Source organism: Thamnophis sirtalis, unplaced genomic scaffold (genome assembly GCF_051295495.1).
Source record: "Thamnophis sirtalis isolate CommonGarterSnake01/CBP01778 unplaced genomic scaffold, rThaSir2_p1.2 scaffold_6, whole genome shotgun sequence".
NCBI lineage: Eukaryota > Metazoa > Chordata > Lepidosauria > Squamata > Natricidae > Thamnophis > Thamnophis sirtalis.
This window is the reverse complement of record NW_028261386.1, coordinates 35,315,455-35,332,561: the sequence shown is the minus strand read 5'-3', so window position 1 is coordinate 35,332,561 and position 17,107 is coordinate 35,315,455. Positions and strand designations below refer to the sequence as shown.

At 40.3% G+C, this 17,107-nt stretch overlaps 1 protein-coding gene across 1 annotated transcript in view; it reads left to right on the top strand.

Moving 5' to 3' along the window:
- PPP1R21 (protein phosphatase 1 regulatory subunit 21) overlaps window positions 1–12,311 on the top strand; it is a 32,785-nt gene extending 20,474 nt beyond the window's left edge. Inside the window, exons 17-22 of the mRNA XM_014057010.2 lie at window positions 4,443–4,691; window positions 5,598–5,633; window positions 6,158–6,274; window positions 9,256–9,354; window positions 9,910–10,038; window positions 11,618–12,311. Of these exons, the coding sequence (XP_013912485.2) occupies window positions 4,443–4,691; window positions 5,598–5,633; window positions 6,158–6,274; window positions 9,256–9,354; window positions 9,910–10,038; window positions 11,618–11,647 (660 nt within the window). The 3' untranslated portion in view covers window positions 11,648–12,311. The remainder of the gene's footprint in view (window positions 1–4,442; window positions 4,692–5,597; window positions 5,634–6,157; window positions 6,275–9,255; window positions 9,355–9,909; window positions 10,039–11,617) is intronic.
- The last annotated feature ends 4,796 nt before the right edge of the window (window positions 12,312–17,107 follow it).

Below are 17,107 nucleotides of genomic sequence, written 5' to 3'. Positions count from 1 at the left end.
GGGCGGAGCTTACGTCAGACGCCTGGGCCCTTCAAGTAGTGAGTTTGGGTCTCACGCTAGAATTTCTATCCATCCCCCCGAGAAGGTTCATCAGGTGCCCTGTGCCCAGGTGCCCGTCGAAGCGGCGCCTTATGGACACCGAGATATGTCATCTTCTCACCATCAGGGCCATAGAGCAAGTTCCCAAAGGGCAGGGAGGCCTAGGGTTTTATTCCATCTTGTTCCTAGTACCAAAGAACTCCGGGGGATGGAGGGCAATCCTAGATTTGAAACAGCTCAATCAGTATATCAAATACCAAAAATTCAAAATGCACTCTCTAAAGAGCATATTGGCTTCCATCCGCCAAGGCGACATGATGACTTCCATAGACATCAAAGAAGCGTACCTCCATGTGCCCATTCATCCGGCACATCGGAAGTTCCTGCGGTTTCACTTCAACGGCCGTCATTATCAATACCGGGCCTTGCCATTCGGCCTCTCCTCGGCCCCGCGCGCGTTCACCAAAATTCTGGCAGTATTGGCAGCCTCCCTTCGTTCAATTCCAATACGCATCAATTGTTATTTGGACGACGTGTTGGTGCTGTCGTCCTCTCGAGGTCAGGCCCTCCGAGACCTACGGGTCACGATGGACGCATTGCGGGACCATGGATTTGTCCTCAATCTGCCCAAGAGCCACCTGCGCCCAACCACGTCCCTCCTTCATCTGGGAACCACCATCAACTCGATGTCGTGCGAGGTTTTCCTGTCCCCGGAAAGAAGGCAGAGCATATACCACCTGGCGCATCATGCGCTATCCCATCGGCGAGTACCGCTGCTGTCGCTGTCCAAACTGCTAGGGAAGATGATCTCCTGCATCAGCGTGGTGCCCTGGGCCAGGTTCCATGCGCGTCCTCTCCAGTGGTTCCTGCTGCCCTTCCAAAGAGCGCATACCAGTCATTCCCACATCAAGGTGCAGCTCCCGGGCAAGGCCAGGCGGTCCCTGCATTGGTGGATGTCGTCCAGGCTCCTCAGGGGATGTCCATTCAAGGAGCCGGACCGCGTTCAAGTTACAACGGACGCCAGCTTATTCGGATGGGGGGCCCATGCCCTGGACAAGGTGGCCCAAGGTCGATGGTCGGATCAGGAGCTGGCGAACAGCATAAACTGGCTGGAGTTGCGGGCCATCCGTCTGGCTCTCCTGGAGTTTCGGGACATTGTATCTCATCACCATGTGTTAATCTTGACCGACAATGTGGCCTCCAAGGCTCACATCAACCGCCAAGGGGGAACGCAGTCCAGAGCTCTGATGCTGGAAGCGGAAAGGTTGTTCCATTGGGCGGAGCCCAGACTCTCATCGATTCGGGCGGAGCACATCTCGGGCGAAGCCAACACTCAGGCGGACTGGCTGAGCAGAGCGACTGTGGATCAGGGGGAGTGGCAGCTCCACCCCATTCTCTTCCAGGAGCTCTCTCGCCGCTTCGGCCTGCCCGAGGTGGATCTGTTCGCTCACCCGCACAACGCACAACTTCCCCGGTTTTACTCCCGATACCAGACTCCGGGGGCGGAGGGAGTAGACGCTCTACGCAGCCGTTGGCCGGCCGGCCTTCTCTATGCCTTTCCTCCTCTCCCGATCCTTCCGTCGGTCATTCAGAAGATCTTGACAGAACAGGCGGAAGTGCTGCTGGTCGCCCCAATGTGGCCCAGACGTCCCTGGTACGCAGACCTCGTCCATCTGTCCGTTTCGCGTCCTTGGAGGATCCCGGACGACAAGATTCAGCTCCACCAAGGGGCTCTCCGGCACCCGGGCCCTCAGCTGTTGCAGTTAGCCGTGTGGCACGTGAGCGGGAGATGCTAGCGGCCCTCCACTATTCGGACGAAGTCATTTCTACAATTCAAGCGGCCCGTCGCCCGTCGACTACCCGTATTTACGAGGCTACCTGGCAGGCCTTCTGCCGCTGGTGCCGACGCACCGGGGTCGATCCCATCAAAGCCTCGGTGCCCCAGGTTCTGGATTTCTTGCAGTCCGGCCTCAACAAGGGGTTGGCACCAAACACGCTTCGCCGTCAGGTCACAGCCTTGTCGACGGTGGTCGGGGGTGGCCAAGGCCGCTCCTTATCCCAGCACTCGCGAGTTCGAACCTTCCTTAAGGGTGCTTCCAACTTACGGCCGCCGACGGTACATCGTTATCCCACGTGGGATTTGACCTTGGTTCTCAGGGCCCTTACAGCTGCCCCCTTTGAGCCTCTACATTCCATCAGCCTCCGCTTGCTGACACTCAAGACGGCCTTCCTGGTGGCCATAACATCGGCCAGGAGGGTGTCGGAGCTAGCAGCCCTTTCGGTTCGTGCGGATCTTTGCATCTTCCACCCGAACAAGGTAGTGCTTCGTTTGGATCCGACCTTTCTTCCAAAGATAAACTCGTTGTTTCACAGAACTCAAGAACTTGTCCTGCCGGACTTTTGTCCTCACCCGTCTCATCCGCGGGAGCGTCAGTGGCACCATCTGGATGTTCGCAGGGCTCTTCGTCGCTATGTGAAGCGCACGGCGTCGTTCCGAAGATCGGAGGCCCTGTTCGTCTCCTTCCAGCCATCTTCAATGGGACAGAAGGTGTCCTCCCACACCATCGGCCGATGGTTGAAAGCTTGTATTGCGTTGGCGTATGACTCCCACTCCAGACCGGTTCCAAGGCGAATCACTCCTCATTCCACCAGGAGTGCGGCCACCACAGCGGCCTGGGCGACGCAAGCGTCTGTAGAAGAGATTTGCAGGGCGGCCACTTGGGCATCCCCCTCGCCTTTTATTCGCCACTACAAGATTGATGTCTTCGCCTCGGCCGAGGCGTCCTTTGGGCGGAGAGTGTTGCAAAGGGTCCTTCCGTCTGCGGAGGAGCCTGACCAGCCTAGCTCCCGCCCTGGGAGTTCATTGCTTTGATATATCCCATGATTGGATTCCCGGAGCAGCACACAGGAGAATGACCGTTGTCTTACCTGAACGGTCCTTCTATGGGTGCTGCGAAGGGAATCCAAACCCGCCCGCAGCTTCGGCTGGTCAGGGCTCCGTTTTGATGTGACTCTCTGACTTGTTACTGACTGGACTTGACTCTGTAGTGCCGGATGACTTGCGGCTTGTTTGAGGATTGACATAATGATCCTTCGGTGGACTTCGTAAAAGAACTGGAGAGGAAACGGAAGTCCAGTCAGAGGAGGCGTAACTTTGATATTTGCATACTCAGTCTCAAGGCTAGAAGGCTAAGTTAACCCATGATTGGATTCCCTTCGCAGCACCCATAGAAGGACCGTTCAGGTAAGACAACGGTCAATTTTAAAATTAAGGGAACATTACAGCTTCATAAAAATCTGGCTGTCTTGTCAATGACTGCCTATGATTTATCTAAAATGTTTTCTATACTCTTCCCTTTTAAGGAGGGAATAGAAAGGCACACAATACTGGAATCAAGGCCTTGTTCTTTATTCTTGAGGTTATGATTGCTAGCGACTTCTCAATGCAAACCACTTGGAAATTTACAGACCACATGGCAGCACATTGTTGATATTTTCTGTTCCTCCAACCTCCTTTTGCAATTTACAGTTCCAAGTGAATTATTTTTCAAACTGTCCACTGCAACTCCCCCCCCCCAACTGTAGCTCAAATTACCGTATTTTCACCCATATAACCCGCGGGTTATATGCGGTTTTTACATGCACAGCGCCCCCCTGCGGGTTATATGCGTGGGCGGGGTATACGGAAGATATTTTACACGATCGGAGGCTTACCGGTACACAGGCTTCTTTCTCCGTTTCTTCCCCCACCCCGATCTCAGCTGTTTCCTTCTCCTCCGTTCCTTTCCTCTTCCCCAGCTTGCGCAGGCTTGTTTCTCCGTTTCTTCCCCCACCCCGATCTCAGCTGTTTCCTTCTCCTCCGTTCCTTTCCTCTTCCCCAGCTTGCGCAGGCTTGTTTCTCCGTTTCTTCCCCCACCCCGATCTCAGCTGTTTCCTTCTCCTCCGTTCCTTTCCTCTTCCCCAGCTTGCGCAGGCTTGTTTCTCCGTTTCTTCCCCCACCCCGATCTCAGCTGTTTCCTTCTCCTCCGTTCCTTTCCTCTTCCCCAGCTTGCGCAGGCTTGTTTCTCCGTTTCTTCCCCCACCCCGATCTCAGCTGTTTCCTTCTCCTCCGTTCCTTTCCTCTTCCCCAGCTTGCGCAGGCTTGTTTCTCCGTTTCTTCCCCCCCCATCTCAGCTGTTTCCCTTCTCTCTTACTCGTCGCGGGTTATATGCGTGGGCGGGCTATATGCGTGTGCGGGTTATATGCGTGTGCGGGTTATATGCGTGGGCGGGGTATACGGAAGATATTTTACACGATTCGGAAAACCCGCGGGTTATATGCGTGGGCGGGTTATTTGCGTGGGCGGGTTATATGGGTGAAAATACGGTAGTTTGCTTCATGGTGATAATTTTCCTTATTCCCAGGTCCAGCAGAGTTTGGAAAAAATTGCAAAATTGGAACAAGAAAAAGAGCATTGGATGCTGGAGGCCCAGCTAGCTAAAATTAAGCTAGAAAAAGAGAATAAAAAAGTATCTGAAAAGGCCAGAACTTCCATAGGCAACCAGCTGATTGAAGCAACCACAGAAAATTCCTTTGTGTTAAATGCAGTGGAACAAGAGAAGGATGATCATGCAGAAAAAACACTGAGAGAGCCAGTTCAAAGTACAAGTTTGGTAAGTGTATTACATGCCACTGAGGTGGTGAAATATGGTAATTTTTTCATGGATGTTTATCATGAAACAATGGATTTATTAATTAGCACTTTGGGGAAATTAGCATTTGGATGCCACAATGACATTTTAAAAAGGATCAGTCAAAAGTCTAGGGGAAGAATTGGATTGCTATTGGAAAATGTTTGGGAACAGAAACGGAATAGGTAGATTGTTGAAGATGGTTGTTTTTAGTAAAGAGCAGTTCCTGAACTAGATTAGGTTTGTACTTCTGAAGAGTTTGTGTGCACAATCTGAAGAATGTTGAAGACCAGAAGAGAAGGAAGAGTACAACGGGACAATAGCTAACAAATGTAAATATCCCAGTGGGTAATATGTCAGTATGCCAGTATTTTTCTGATAGAAGTACAATGCTCTATCATCAGTCTGGATTTTGTTTCTGCTAATCCATTTTTACCTTAAGCAAATTTTATGCGGCTTAACATTTCTGTAATAAATAACGGGAGATTATTTAATTGTATATATTAGACACTTGGTAACCTGATGCTTTATGCCAATTAGTGCTTCAGAGTTTCTTTTCTTTTTTTAGCATTTGTTGGTGATGATACTTTTGCAATTCTGATGTAATGTTTTTAACACACAGTATTAAGGAAAACAATCCATGCATCTTGGGTTGTAATGTTTTATAACCTCATTGAGCCCATAGATTCTAGTGGGATGGAATTAGGCATATTGTTTATCCAATATATCCTTTGAAATGGATGAAAGCACAGTTGCACTTTTAAAATTTAGAACATATTCTAGTTAAGATTCTACTGAAGTAAGAAAGAGTAAATTCTACTGTATATAAATGATTTTAAAACAATACATTACTACTTTGAATTAACCTTGTCCTGATTTCTTTTAAAGATTGGAATGTTAACAGTGACCACTGGAAATGAAGAGGTACAGCATTAATATTATATGTTATATTTAGAATATCAAATAATGCAAATTATTTGGGCCATTATGATTATGAAAACAGTTCAATATAGTTGAATGGCAGTTACTTTTGTTGCTCTAGTTTTATTAATACTATTTCTGCAACCATTTCTGATATTGTTGCCTAACTTTAAAGATACGAGAAATTAAATTCCATATTTTAACTATGTGCAATGTGAAGAAATGCTTTGTTTTTCTTTCACCAGTCAGTTAATTTGAGGCTCTGCTTTCTGTATATTGCATATTTTATAAATCTCAGTGAATGCTCTTCTCATTCAATCTTGCCTTTTTTAGCCCAGAAAAACATTCCTCATAAATGAGCTGTTGCCATCGCTTCATAATTTTGTTTGGACTTTTTCAACTCCACAATTTGTTTGTTTGAATTATGGTTTTCACGGGCATCTAATGCAATGGAAGACATGTTTGATTTGTGATGTTTTTCATACTTGAACAAACAATTACATTTTTCCCACATTCTTGCTTGGAAGATTCCAGAAGCGGATACCAGAGAAGATTTGATAAAGAACCACTATATGGCAAGAATAATAGAGCTTACATCTCAGCTGCAGCTTGCTGATAGCAAGTCTGTACATTTTCATGCGGAGGTAAATGAGCAATAAGTTGCTTACTCTGAAAATCAGACTTTAGTGTTATAATAAATATTCTGTTTCTTATAGAGGTCTTTTCATTGGCTAATTCCTTGCCATTTATTTCTGGTAAGCAGGAGAATAAGATGTGATTGTGCTATAATTTGCTTTAGCTATAAAGTAATATTAGGACAAGGATGACAAGTAAAAGAATACCTAGAAAAGATGGCTTTTCAGGACATAAAAAGGGAAGTTGCTACATGGGCGTTCCAACTATAAACAGCAGTAAAAACAAGTAAAAGAAAATGTTTTAGATGTTTGAAAGAATGGAGCTGTAGAGTCATATAAAGAAATGTATTGGGCTATAAATAGGAAGACCATGAAGTTCTTACAAGGTGAAGTCACGATGGGGTCCTTGGTGCTCTCTGAGCTTTCAGGGTATTTCATTATCAAACTAGCTAACATCATCAGTGTTAGAAGGGAGTGGGATTATACCAATGGCTTGCCCTGTCAGCATTGGTGAGAATGTTCTTTGTGGTTCTTTGATTAGCTGTTGCTTACCATGCTTTTTTCCTGTGCTGATAGTTCCTAGATTGGGGTATTGTTTACTTGATTTTGGTTTAGTGTTAATCTTGGTGTTAATATGAGTGATGTAGTAGCCAAGTGGTGAAGACACTCCCTTCCCACTCGGAGGACTCAGAATTCAATCTTAGGTAGAAGCAGATATTTCTCTCCTAGGGCAGAAAGAAAATAAGGAGTTTTCATCATGTTTTCTGATTGCTAGTTGGTCTTCATGGATGCATTCTGCTAGTCTTCTGCCTGTTGGCTATTATATAGTGGCTATTATACTCCTTAAACCGAATGTTGTTGATGACTCCCATTTTGAAGTCAGGAAGCTTATGCAATTAGGAATAGTTAGAAAACCAGTAACGGGGATAAAGGAAAGGTTTTGCATTGTCAAAATGATGAGGCAGATGAGTAATTACCTTGTTTCCCTGAAAATAAGACAGGGTCTTATTTTCTTTTGCCTCACGAAATATGGCCTTGGGCTTATTATAGAGGGAGGGTTTATTGTTTTGGGGTTGCCGGGCAGCTGCTCCCAGTTCACTGTCAGTATCAACAATTTTCTTGTCTCTTTGTTTATTTTTTTCTTGTTTTTAGAACTCTGATCTCCACTTTCTTCATTTGATGAACATCCTCAATTTTCCCATCAAATTTTACTGTTCTACGATCTATGTTTTCCAATCTCTTCTCAATTTTTTCTGTAACTTCTAATTTTTGAATTTCAAACATAATCTTTTGCAATGTTAAGGTTTCTTTTTCATGTTGCGCCATTCTTCCAACTTGTAAATACTGCCACTCTGGCATTCAAAGCTTTTTATTAAATTTAAAGCAAGTTCATTTATAATCTTTCAAGACAAGGCTTTGTTTTCATTCCACTCCAGGTGCCAATAAAGCTCCCGAAGAGCACCTGTATAAATAACCCATGGTCTTCTCACGATCACTCTCTGTAAACAAGCTGAGGAACCTTGAAATGCAAAGCCAAATGATCAAGGAGAAAAAAGAAAAGACAATATTTCCAAGCCTTCCAAGCTTCCAAGTGGCAGTGTTACTTCCTTTCCCTCTGTTATTATAGCCCTCTGTATTCCTTTTATATCTTCTTTATATTCCAGGCTTAAAGAAAACAAAATTTTTAAATGGAGCAAAAAACCCCATCCAATCCAGCATTATAAAAATAAGGAAAAGATTTTAATCCATAGGTATATAAAAAAAGAATATAAAAAGTAGAAGAAAAACTAATCAGTTCAATTTAAAGAATAGGAAACATTTGCAAAAGTTCCATTCATGAAAGAAAATTTTAAAAAAGGATAATACACTGTCTAGTGTAGCTTAATTTCGCCGCTTGTTCTCTTCTGTTTTCAAATTTAATTTAGCTTAAATTTTTTTGGGGGTAATCTCTTTTATAATAATATTTCCTCACCAGATGGACACACTTTGTCTTTCCATTTTCCTCCCGTTCCGGAGCTGTCCCAACTTCAGCAGCTTTGATGGCTGCATTTCTATCACCTGCAAAAAGAGATTCTCCTGAATCAATCAGAGACTTTGTGGTGTCCCTGAGATCAGCAGGACATACTCTTCCCTGTTCCCCCTTCGGGATGGTTTAGGTCCAAAAGGGCTGTCCAGCGGCAAAAGTATCGACTGCGATCTTGGAGCTCCAAGATGCACGTCGTGTCGTTGTGACGTCAGCTCCTCCTTCCAACTGATTCATGTTTATGGTGGCTGCAGTGTCCCAGGGTCATGTGATTCCCTTTTGTGTCCTTCTGACAAACAAAGTGAATGGGCAAAATAGATTCACTTAACAATCATGTTACTAACTTAACAACTGCTATGATTCACTTAACCACTGTGGCAAGAAAGGCATAAAATGGGCAAAATTTACTTAATGTCTTGATTAGCAACAGAAATTTTGGGGTCAATTGTCATAAGTTGAGGACTACCAGCATAGATCAAAACTTTTTGTTATTGAATTATAACAAAAAAGAGACACAAAAGGTAACCTAAAGTAGTGGACTTGGGTGGGGGGCAGAAGCAGAGGTAGGTTCCTACCAGTTCAGACTGGTTTGGCCGAGTAGGTAGTAACTTGGCCTTCCATGCCCCTGAACCGGTTCTCTTTATTATTTTTTTTGTACTGTGCATGCGCGCACAGCACATCCCTGAGCGAACCAGCAGTAGCAGCAGCTGGAACCCACCCCTGGGCAGAAGAGTATTGGGCTGTATCCAAAGCTAGAAATTGAGAAAGGCGGTTAAGGAAAAGTGACAGGAGGCAGTAGGATCAGATGGACTATCAACAAGAAGATTGACATAATTGGGGGGAAACGGAGGAAGAATAAGAGGCATTATTAGGAGATCAAGTAGTCAGCATTTCTGGGGCATATGTACTATGCTCTAGCTACAGTTGTTGGAAACTTAACTTACTGTGGTGTTGTTTTTTTTAATAGTGCCGAGCACTTGTAAAACGGCTTACTCTAGCAGAGAACGCAAAAGAATCATCATTGGAAAAAATGAAATCAACAAGACTTAATATCAACAAGTTACAGGCAAGTTTTATATAATTTTTTAATAATGATGTAACCCATTTTTTTAAAAAAATGTTTTGCAGTTTTAATTATGGTTTTAAGAATTGTCCAATTAGTGAAAGTTTAATTATTTTATCATAATTTTTAATAGCTGCCCAGCTCCAATGCACAATCCAGTTCTGTTGGTTGGATTTTTTAAAAATCTGCTTGGTCGCACTGAATTTCTTATCACTGGGTATGTGTGTGTTGCAGGGTAAATTGATGATGTTAGAGTCTCTTTTCCAAGCCTGTTGTTATGTGTTGTTCAGGTAAAAAAAATTGAGTTCCAGTTGTAAAGTGGTTGGTCTTCAGTGCTATTTGCCATCCCTCTAGTAGCTTAATTCCAATATAATTCTTTAAAACAGGAATTGATCAACATCTTAAAGGAAATGCAAAATCACAATAAGCGTTAGAATATGAAGCTGTTTTTTTTCTCTGTGTGTCCCCTGTTTTATAGGCTGTGTACTGATTGCAGCAATACATGATTGTTTTGTAATGTTGGACAGAACGTAAAGCTGTCCTTCTCTGGATTTTTAGGATGAACTGACAACAACCAAGAGAAGCTATGAAGATCAGTTAAGCATGATGAGTGATCACCTTTGCAGTATGAATGAAACTTTAACCAAACAACGGGAAGAGATAGATACATTAAAACTGGCTAACAAAGTAAGTAATCTCAATGCCATGAGTGATATTTGGTTTCTTGTGCAATTTATTGGAATGTTGTATTGTTCTGTGCATTTCTGGATATTTACCTTAATGATCTGTGGAAATGCCTTAGGCCTCACAAGGAAGATACACAGATGAGTACACTATAGATTCTGTGAATTATGCAAAATTAACGAGAGTTTTTATTTTGCAATAAAGATTGTCTGTGGTTTAATGTTTAATTATGTCCAAGGTGTCCAAGGTGCAAGTTTCATTCATAAGGAATATATTCTACATTAAGTGTTCAGATGTGATCAGGAAAGAGATACCATTTTTAGAATAAAGGGTAACAGGATGGATAGCACAAAACAAGGCACTAAATTAAGATGAGATGAAGAAAAGTTTAAAGATACATGTTTTGAGGAGATGAATAAGTGAAGAAATTGACTTATACCTAGCAGTAGAAAGTGCAAAGCACTGAAATAAGAAAAATAGAGCAATAGAGCAAGGGTCTATTTTGAATGAGTGGACAAAGACTTTATTGAGTTTTAAAATTGTGAGTCATAGCACAGTTAGATGATTTTAGGCTCACTCCTTGACCTCTCCATTTAGAAGGAATTCTGATAACAAAGTCTATCTTAAATCTTGAACTGTTGACAATTGATGCCATTTTTCTGGGCTGAAATAAATCAATTGTCTGTTCAGGCATGGCGATATTGTGAGTTAATTTGATGAGACGAGAATGAGAAAACATGCATGCAGTTCTGTTATAGGAAGGCTAATTATAACCCTTCAGGTCTGAATAAAATCTCTGCCTTCTAATTTTAAAATTACTGGTTACTTACTACTTTTATTAATAGAATGCTTCCTGACAATTTACATAGCATTAGATCAGTTTGAACCTTACATCAAGATTCATGTGAATTCAAACTCAGTATGAACATGAAATCAAGCCAGCAACCATACAATGATTTGTTAGAAATCAGTACTATGAAATTCTTGAAGAAAGTAATCAATTAAGCTCCCAAATCATAAAGTTATTTCTCACTAATGAAGAGAGTTCCCTTTCTTCCAAATAACCAGAGTGTCTTATGAGCAAAGCTTCATTTCTGAAATGTGTTAAATAATAAACTTCATATTTATTTACATGTTTGTTTATGATATGTTTTTGTGGTAAACAATTTTTGAAATAAAATTGCAACCATTTATTAAAGTGACTTTAAAAAAATCACCATTTGACTAGCTGGAAGATGCACTAGCAAATTTGTTGTATGAATCCAATCTAGCTGGCATATCAGTTGTCTTCTCAGCAGTCTTCTTCATGTATGGAATCTGAACTTCCTTGCTGTTTTCCCAAGTTCCAAAATCTGGCTTGTAACTAAAATTTCAAACCTGTGGCTTTTGTAAATGGTGAATTTTTCCCCTAAAGGCCGTTTCTTGATAAAGTTGATTAAAAAAATTATTAAAAAACTTTAAAAGAAGCCATGCATAATTGTTGCCATCTCAAAAATTGAGCTGGAAGTACAGAATCCAATGTAGTTATACAGCAGCATTCTGTCATTTTTAAATTATCATGTCTGTTTTTTCTTTGATCTAGGGAAATTCCAAGAAGAACAAAAGCCGATAGTATTGGTTGGCTAGCTGTATTTACAATTATGCTGCTGCAAATAAAATATCGATGCCGGGACTGGATTTCAGTTGGTCAAATCACCTGTTGCCTGGATATGGCTGTAATTCAGCTTAGGCTCTGATGTTGTCCATAAAATTGAAACCACACTGGCTTTGTTAGCCAGCAAAACTGAACTTGATGTGGTCAGAAAAATGGGCTGGAAAATGAATATTGTACGGATAGCATGAATAGAACTTAACCATAATTTTTTATCATACACTTCAGATAGGTTTTAGTTTCCATCTTCAAACTTCTTCAGTTGTGTATGTTTTGATGCATACTAGATGAACATATTGGGCATCAATGCAGTAGTTGTCTTTTCCTTCAGTCCTGCTCATCCATTCTTGTCTACAAGAAATAACCAACAAAACCAGATACATCAAGACTTTTTTTTGGCATTGTCCAACTGTACAATTAGTGTAGTATGTCTCTAATGACTTTAGATTTTCTAAGAGAGGCAGCCGCAAAATGCTTATACTGAAACATTCAATACAATGTGACTAATACAAATTCCTATTAATTGTAATGAACTGAACATGTACAATAGTTGTCTTTTGAAATGAAGGAGAGAAAGGGGGTCAGAGAAGGAGTTAATGTAAAATTGTGATGGACCTTTCTCTTATCTTTGTTTGTCTTACTTATTTTTCACACAAAAGCCAGCTGGAATAAGATGCAGAGAGGAAAAACACTGAAAAGGTCATCAGATAAAAGCTGGTATATAAGATAAAATAAGTTACTGAATTAGTAAAGCTGTGTACAGAAGGACTGCTGTGGAATTTGATGAACCAAGAATACACCCTAAGAAGTGCAATGCAGAGATTTGAGGATGTGTTTGCATCTCTGCCTACGTTTTTACATCATCGTTTGTTATTTTCTCTATCTTGTTCAAGTCCTCTTGAGAATGCTGGCTTGAATCTTGAGATTCACACTACTACTTTATAGAAATATTTGTTTTCAAATTCTAGCAGACTTCTAAAAGTCTTAACTGGCCCTATTAGAGGCCTAATCAATCCTTGGTTGATTGCTGTATGGAATTTGAAATTGCCATCTAAATATACTGATACTTCCATTCACTTTTTTTTTTTTGCAAGGGTTTCATCAAACCAGGAATTCACAGAAACATTCACTACTGTATTAATTCTACTAACCTATAAGAGATAGCTGTTCTACCATCAGGTTACTCCACTGTATTAAATAAACTACGTCAATGTGCTTTATGAATGTAGAATAAATACACTGCCAGTTAAATATTCCCTTTAGAAGTTTTTGGGAGGGTGGTAGTGGTCCACAATTTCACAATCGATGTAATATTGAACAACACTGTCTTGAGTAAGTTTATATCTCATGTTTTATGTTTTTTTAAGAATATATCTGTACTACAGTGTCTGGAACAAATATTAAAAATCTTGACTAATGGAAACACGGAAGGATTTTATGCATTGAAGAAAATAATGTTTTTTCCGCTAAAAACAAATTTTAAACTGATGGTTGTAAAAGGGGAATTACCCTTGAATCACCCCAAACTGTCTAGAAAATTCATAATATCTTTAGTTTGAAATATGAACTAAGAGAGAATAGATTTTAAAATGACTGACTGATTTGACCTTGGCTATTTTCATATTATGTTGCTGATTCCTGAAATCCTTTTGTTATCTCTTTCTCAGCCTTTAAGATAGTAAGGCAGCTGTTAAAGGGGGCTGGGTAAAAAGAAAACATCTGGTAGAGGAAGATTAATGAAAAGCTCGTGTATAGAGAGAAAACCATGCAATTTCACAGTATGCTGATTTACATTTGCAGGGGTTTTTTTATACCATGAACCACATATGCACTGTGGTTTTGAAGGGCAAAAGGACACATTGCAGCAATTTCTGAATTGGCTCTTTTCCTGGTTTTACCTATCCTTACCTATTTAATATCTTTTGTCCTACATTAAGGCATACAATTTCCACATCTGCAATTTGGGAGCTATTTTATTTATTGCCAGCTGACTTGTTTTATTTCTTGTTCATTTCTATATAGGAATTGAACATGGGAAGCTTTGGTTTAGAATTGTAATCAAATGGTTTAGTACAATACAGTGGAAGAATTCATGAAATATGTAAAGTCTGAAACATTGTACTACATACCTCCAAAGGGATTGGGGGGGGGCATGTCTATTGCTACTTTGTTGATTTCTTTCTTGATTTTTGCCTTTAATTCATTTAGAATGATATAAAATAGGTTAGATAAAACTAGCATAAACAACCCCATAAAGAAATTTATATTAAACTCACAAAGCAGTAATATTGTTAGCCCTTTTCATGTTGTAGCATATATTTGCTTAATCCTTTCTTATGCATATTTATGTAGGGACACAATCCTCTTATTTGCTCATGTCATAGAAAAAGTAGATTTTTTTTAGCTGGAATGCACTTTTATGCCTAGTTTTATGGCTAAACACAAACATAACCGTATTAGTGCGAATGATCTTTCATCTGCTTCAGTTAGTTTCTGAGGGATTATTGGTCAGGAGGCTATAGTCACAGTGACAAGAGCTCAGTTAACCTCCCAACTTGCTGATTATTTATTTATCATGGTCAGCATAGCTTGTTTTATCCCTCATTTATTTTCTACAATAACTGGGTCACAATTCTTATGAGGTCACAAGTCGAATTTGTGGACCACAAGCACCCTTTAAAAGTTTCTGGAATTGTAACTTTGTTTATTTTTTTGAGATTTGAGGGAGAAAATTTGGGGGGAGGCTAAGAGAATACATGAAAATGTATTTATTTATTTGATTTTTATCCCACCTTAATATATAATACCCAGTCCTCCTGTTTTCTCCACAACAACAATCCTATAAAGTGGGTTGGAATGAGTGAAAGTGACTGGCCAAAAGTCAACCAGCAGACTTTCATGCATAATGTGGGACTAGAACTCACTCTCCTAGTTTCTAGTCCATATCTTAATCATCACACCACACTGGCTCTTCAAGGATATGTTTTGTTCTTCGAAAGTAAAAGCCTTTGAATGCTTTTGAAACAAAATGGTTGCCTACTGTACTGCTTGTCAATAGATAGCATATCTGAAAGAGGAGGACATTGTCTTCAGTCATTTTTCATCCAGATCACTTCTTGGTCAACCAATGGCTTAGTGAGATCTGTGAATTCTCCAAATGATGGAGCCAATTAGCAAAGTCTGCCTGAGATGCCTAATGGATCTGGTTGGCTGCTTGAGGATTTTCCAATCAGTTGGCAGAAAGTCCTCCATATGCTTTGTTCAACTTTGGAATTTAGAGATAACAAAGGCATCAACTGATCTCATTGCCTGTTGATTGTATCAAATTTCTGAGTTTACCAATGAATCCAGAGAGATCAAGTAGTAGAAGTGATGCTTGAAGTCGCAGTGGTATAAGACAAGGGATTAGAATATGAATTAAGTACAGGTGTCAATCCAGATTTAGTGTGGCAAAGTGCTGTTACTTGTCTGGGCTTACTTCAGTGACAAAATTGTGTTATGTTTAAGATGACTCTCTTAATGAAGGACAGAAGGAAAAACCTTCCTGCAGCAAACACAGCATATTTCCTGTGTATTTTGTCAATAAAAGTTACATTCAGTCAAGGTCTAGACTGCTCATGAGCATAATTCTATGAAGAGATTTAGAGAAGGTCTTGCATGGCTATCTGTGTATTTGTTTGGTCTTGGGAATTCTTAAGAAGTGGTAAGATCCTTTGCATCAAGAACTCTGCCACCTGAGGGCTAGATCCATGCCCCACCTGGTTCCTTTGAGCAACTATATGTCTGCATTTGGATTCGACAGATGACTAATACTTCTTTGGGGGAGAAAGGATGGTATCTGCCATCTTGGAGGAGGTAGTGGTATACCTGCTCCTGAAGAAGTATATTTGGGGAAGAAATCATTGAAGACAAAGTGGGGTGACAGTTGCAGAGAAAATGTGTAATAGAGCAGATGATCTGAATGTGTTCCAGTATTGGTTCAGATTAGATATGTAACCAAAATAACATTACTGTAGTCATTACAGTGGATATTCTTTCTTCGGACCTAAATGGAGGGAGTGAGGCCCTCCACATCCTATTTGCTGTCAGCAGCAGTCAATATGACTGATTCTAGTATACTTAAGCACTTTGAGAGGAGGAGTAGTTTTATACTGTGCTCCTTCCTGAATGGGCAGTTCCAGTTCATAGTTTGGGACAGACAAACAGGTGAAGAGACCCATCAGTCCCTTCTCTGTGGGGTGCCACAGGTCTTGCCTATTTTCCCCATACATTTAATATCTGTATGAAACACTTTTGGAGCCATTTAACATGCATTCACATAATATCAATGTACCCTATAGATCCAACTGTTAGCACAGTCCAATAATCCTTGTATTGTATCAAATCCTGAAATTGCTTAAGCCACTATTAATGCACTTAAACCTATTGTGCTATTAAGAGTTAAGATAAAAAATTAAATTCACTGGAGCAGCACCCATGTTCTCCATGTACCTATTCAGGAAGAAAATATGAACCTTATATATTTTAAAGTGCACAATGCTTATTTCATAATGCTGAATCTCTCGTCAATTTGAGTGTCCTGCAACATCTCAAAAGTGTTTGCTTTTCTTATCTGGACAAAGAAGCAGAAGCTGAGAATTCCTAGAAATCCATTTTGCTTCTATCTCAGCTTGGAATTTGAGATTGCAAATGAGAACGGAAGAGCCACTGTGTCTGGATATGAAAGGAATTCTTGATCACTAGTATAGAGATTCAGTTAAATTATTTTTGCAACATTTAAGGAATAGATTAATTAGCCAAAATATGTTGACATTTGACAAGCTAGTGGAGTATTCTTAAACTGTTGGGATAAGAACACAATTAAAAAATTATTTTTTGTAATTTGTTACTGTATTGGGATGAAAAAAAACTAAAAACTGAAAATGACTAAATGTTAATGATAATTTTCTAGGACTTTGGTTAGCAGATAATTGTTTTTTATAATCTGTTGCCCCAATTTAATATTAGACAATACTGCAGTATACTGGTTTTCCTTAATAGAGAGATTGGAGAAAGGATTACTTTTTGTTGAAATATGGTCTATCAATTATTTAAATGGATTTAAATAATATATTGTTAAGTTCAGCTAACCAAAATGTAAGTGTTATATGTGCAATAGTAGTCTCAATTGTTTTATATGGTGGGCAGAGCTATTATATTCCACACATAATTAGGGTAGAAATACATAAATTCAGGAGAACCCCAGATTTTAAAGACACAAAAAGAAATAGTGGTGCCTAAAATTCCCAAGAACAAACCAATTAAACTCTAAATGTGATCAATGGTCTCAAAATCCTGGCTAATAGGCTATGATAATCATCATTAGAAGGTAGTAAAAAGTTTATCTTAACTGCAATATAGTACTCAATTGATTTGTGCAGT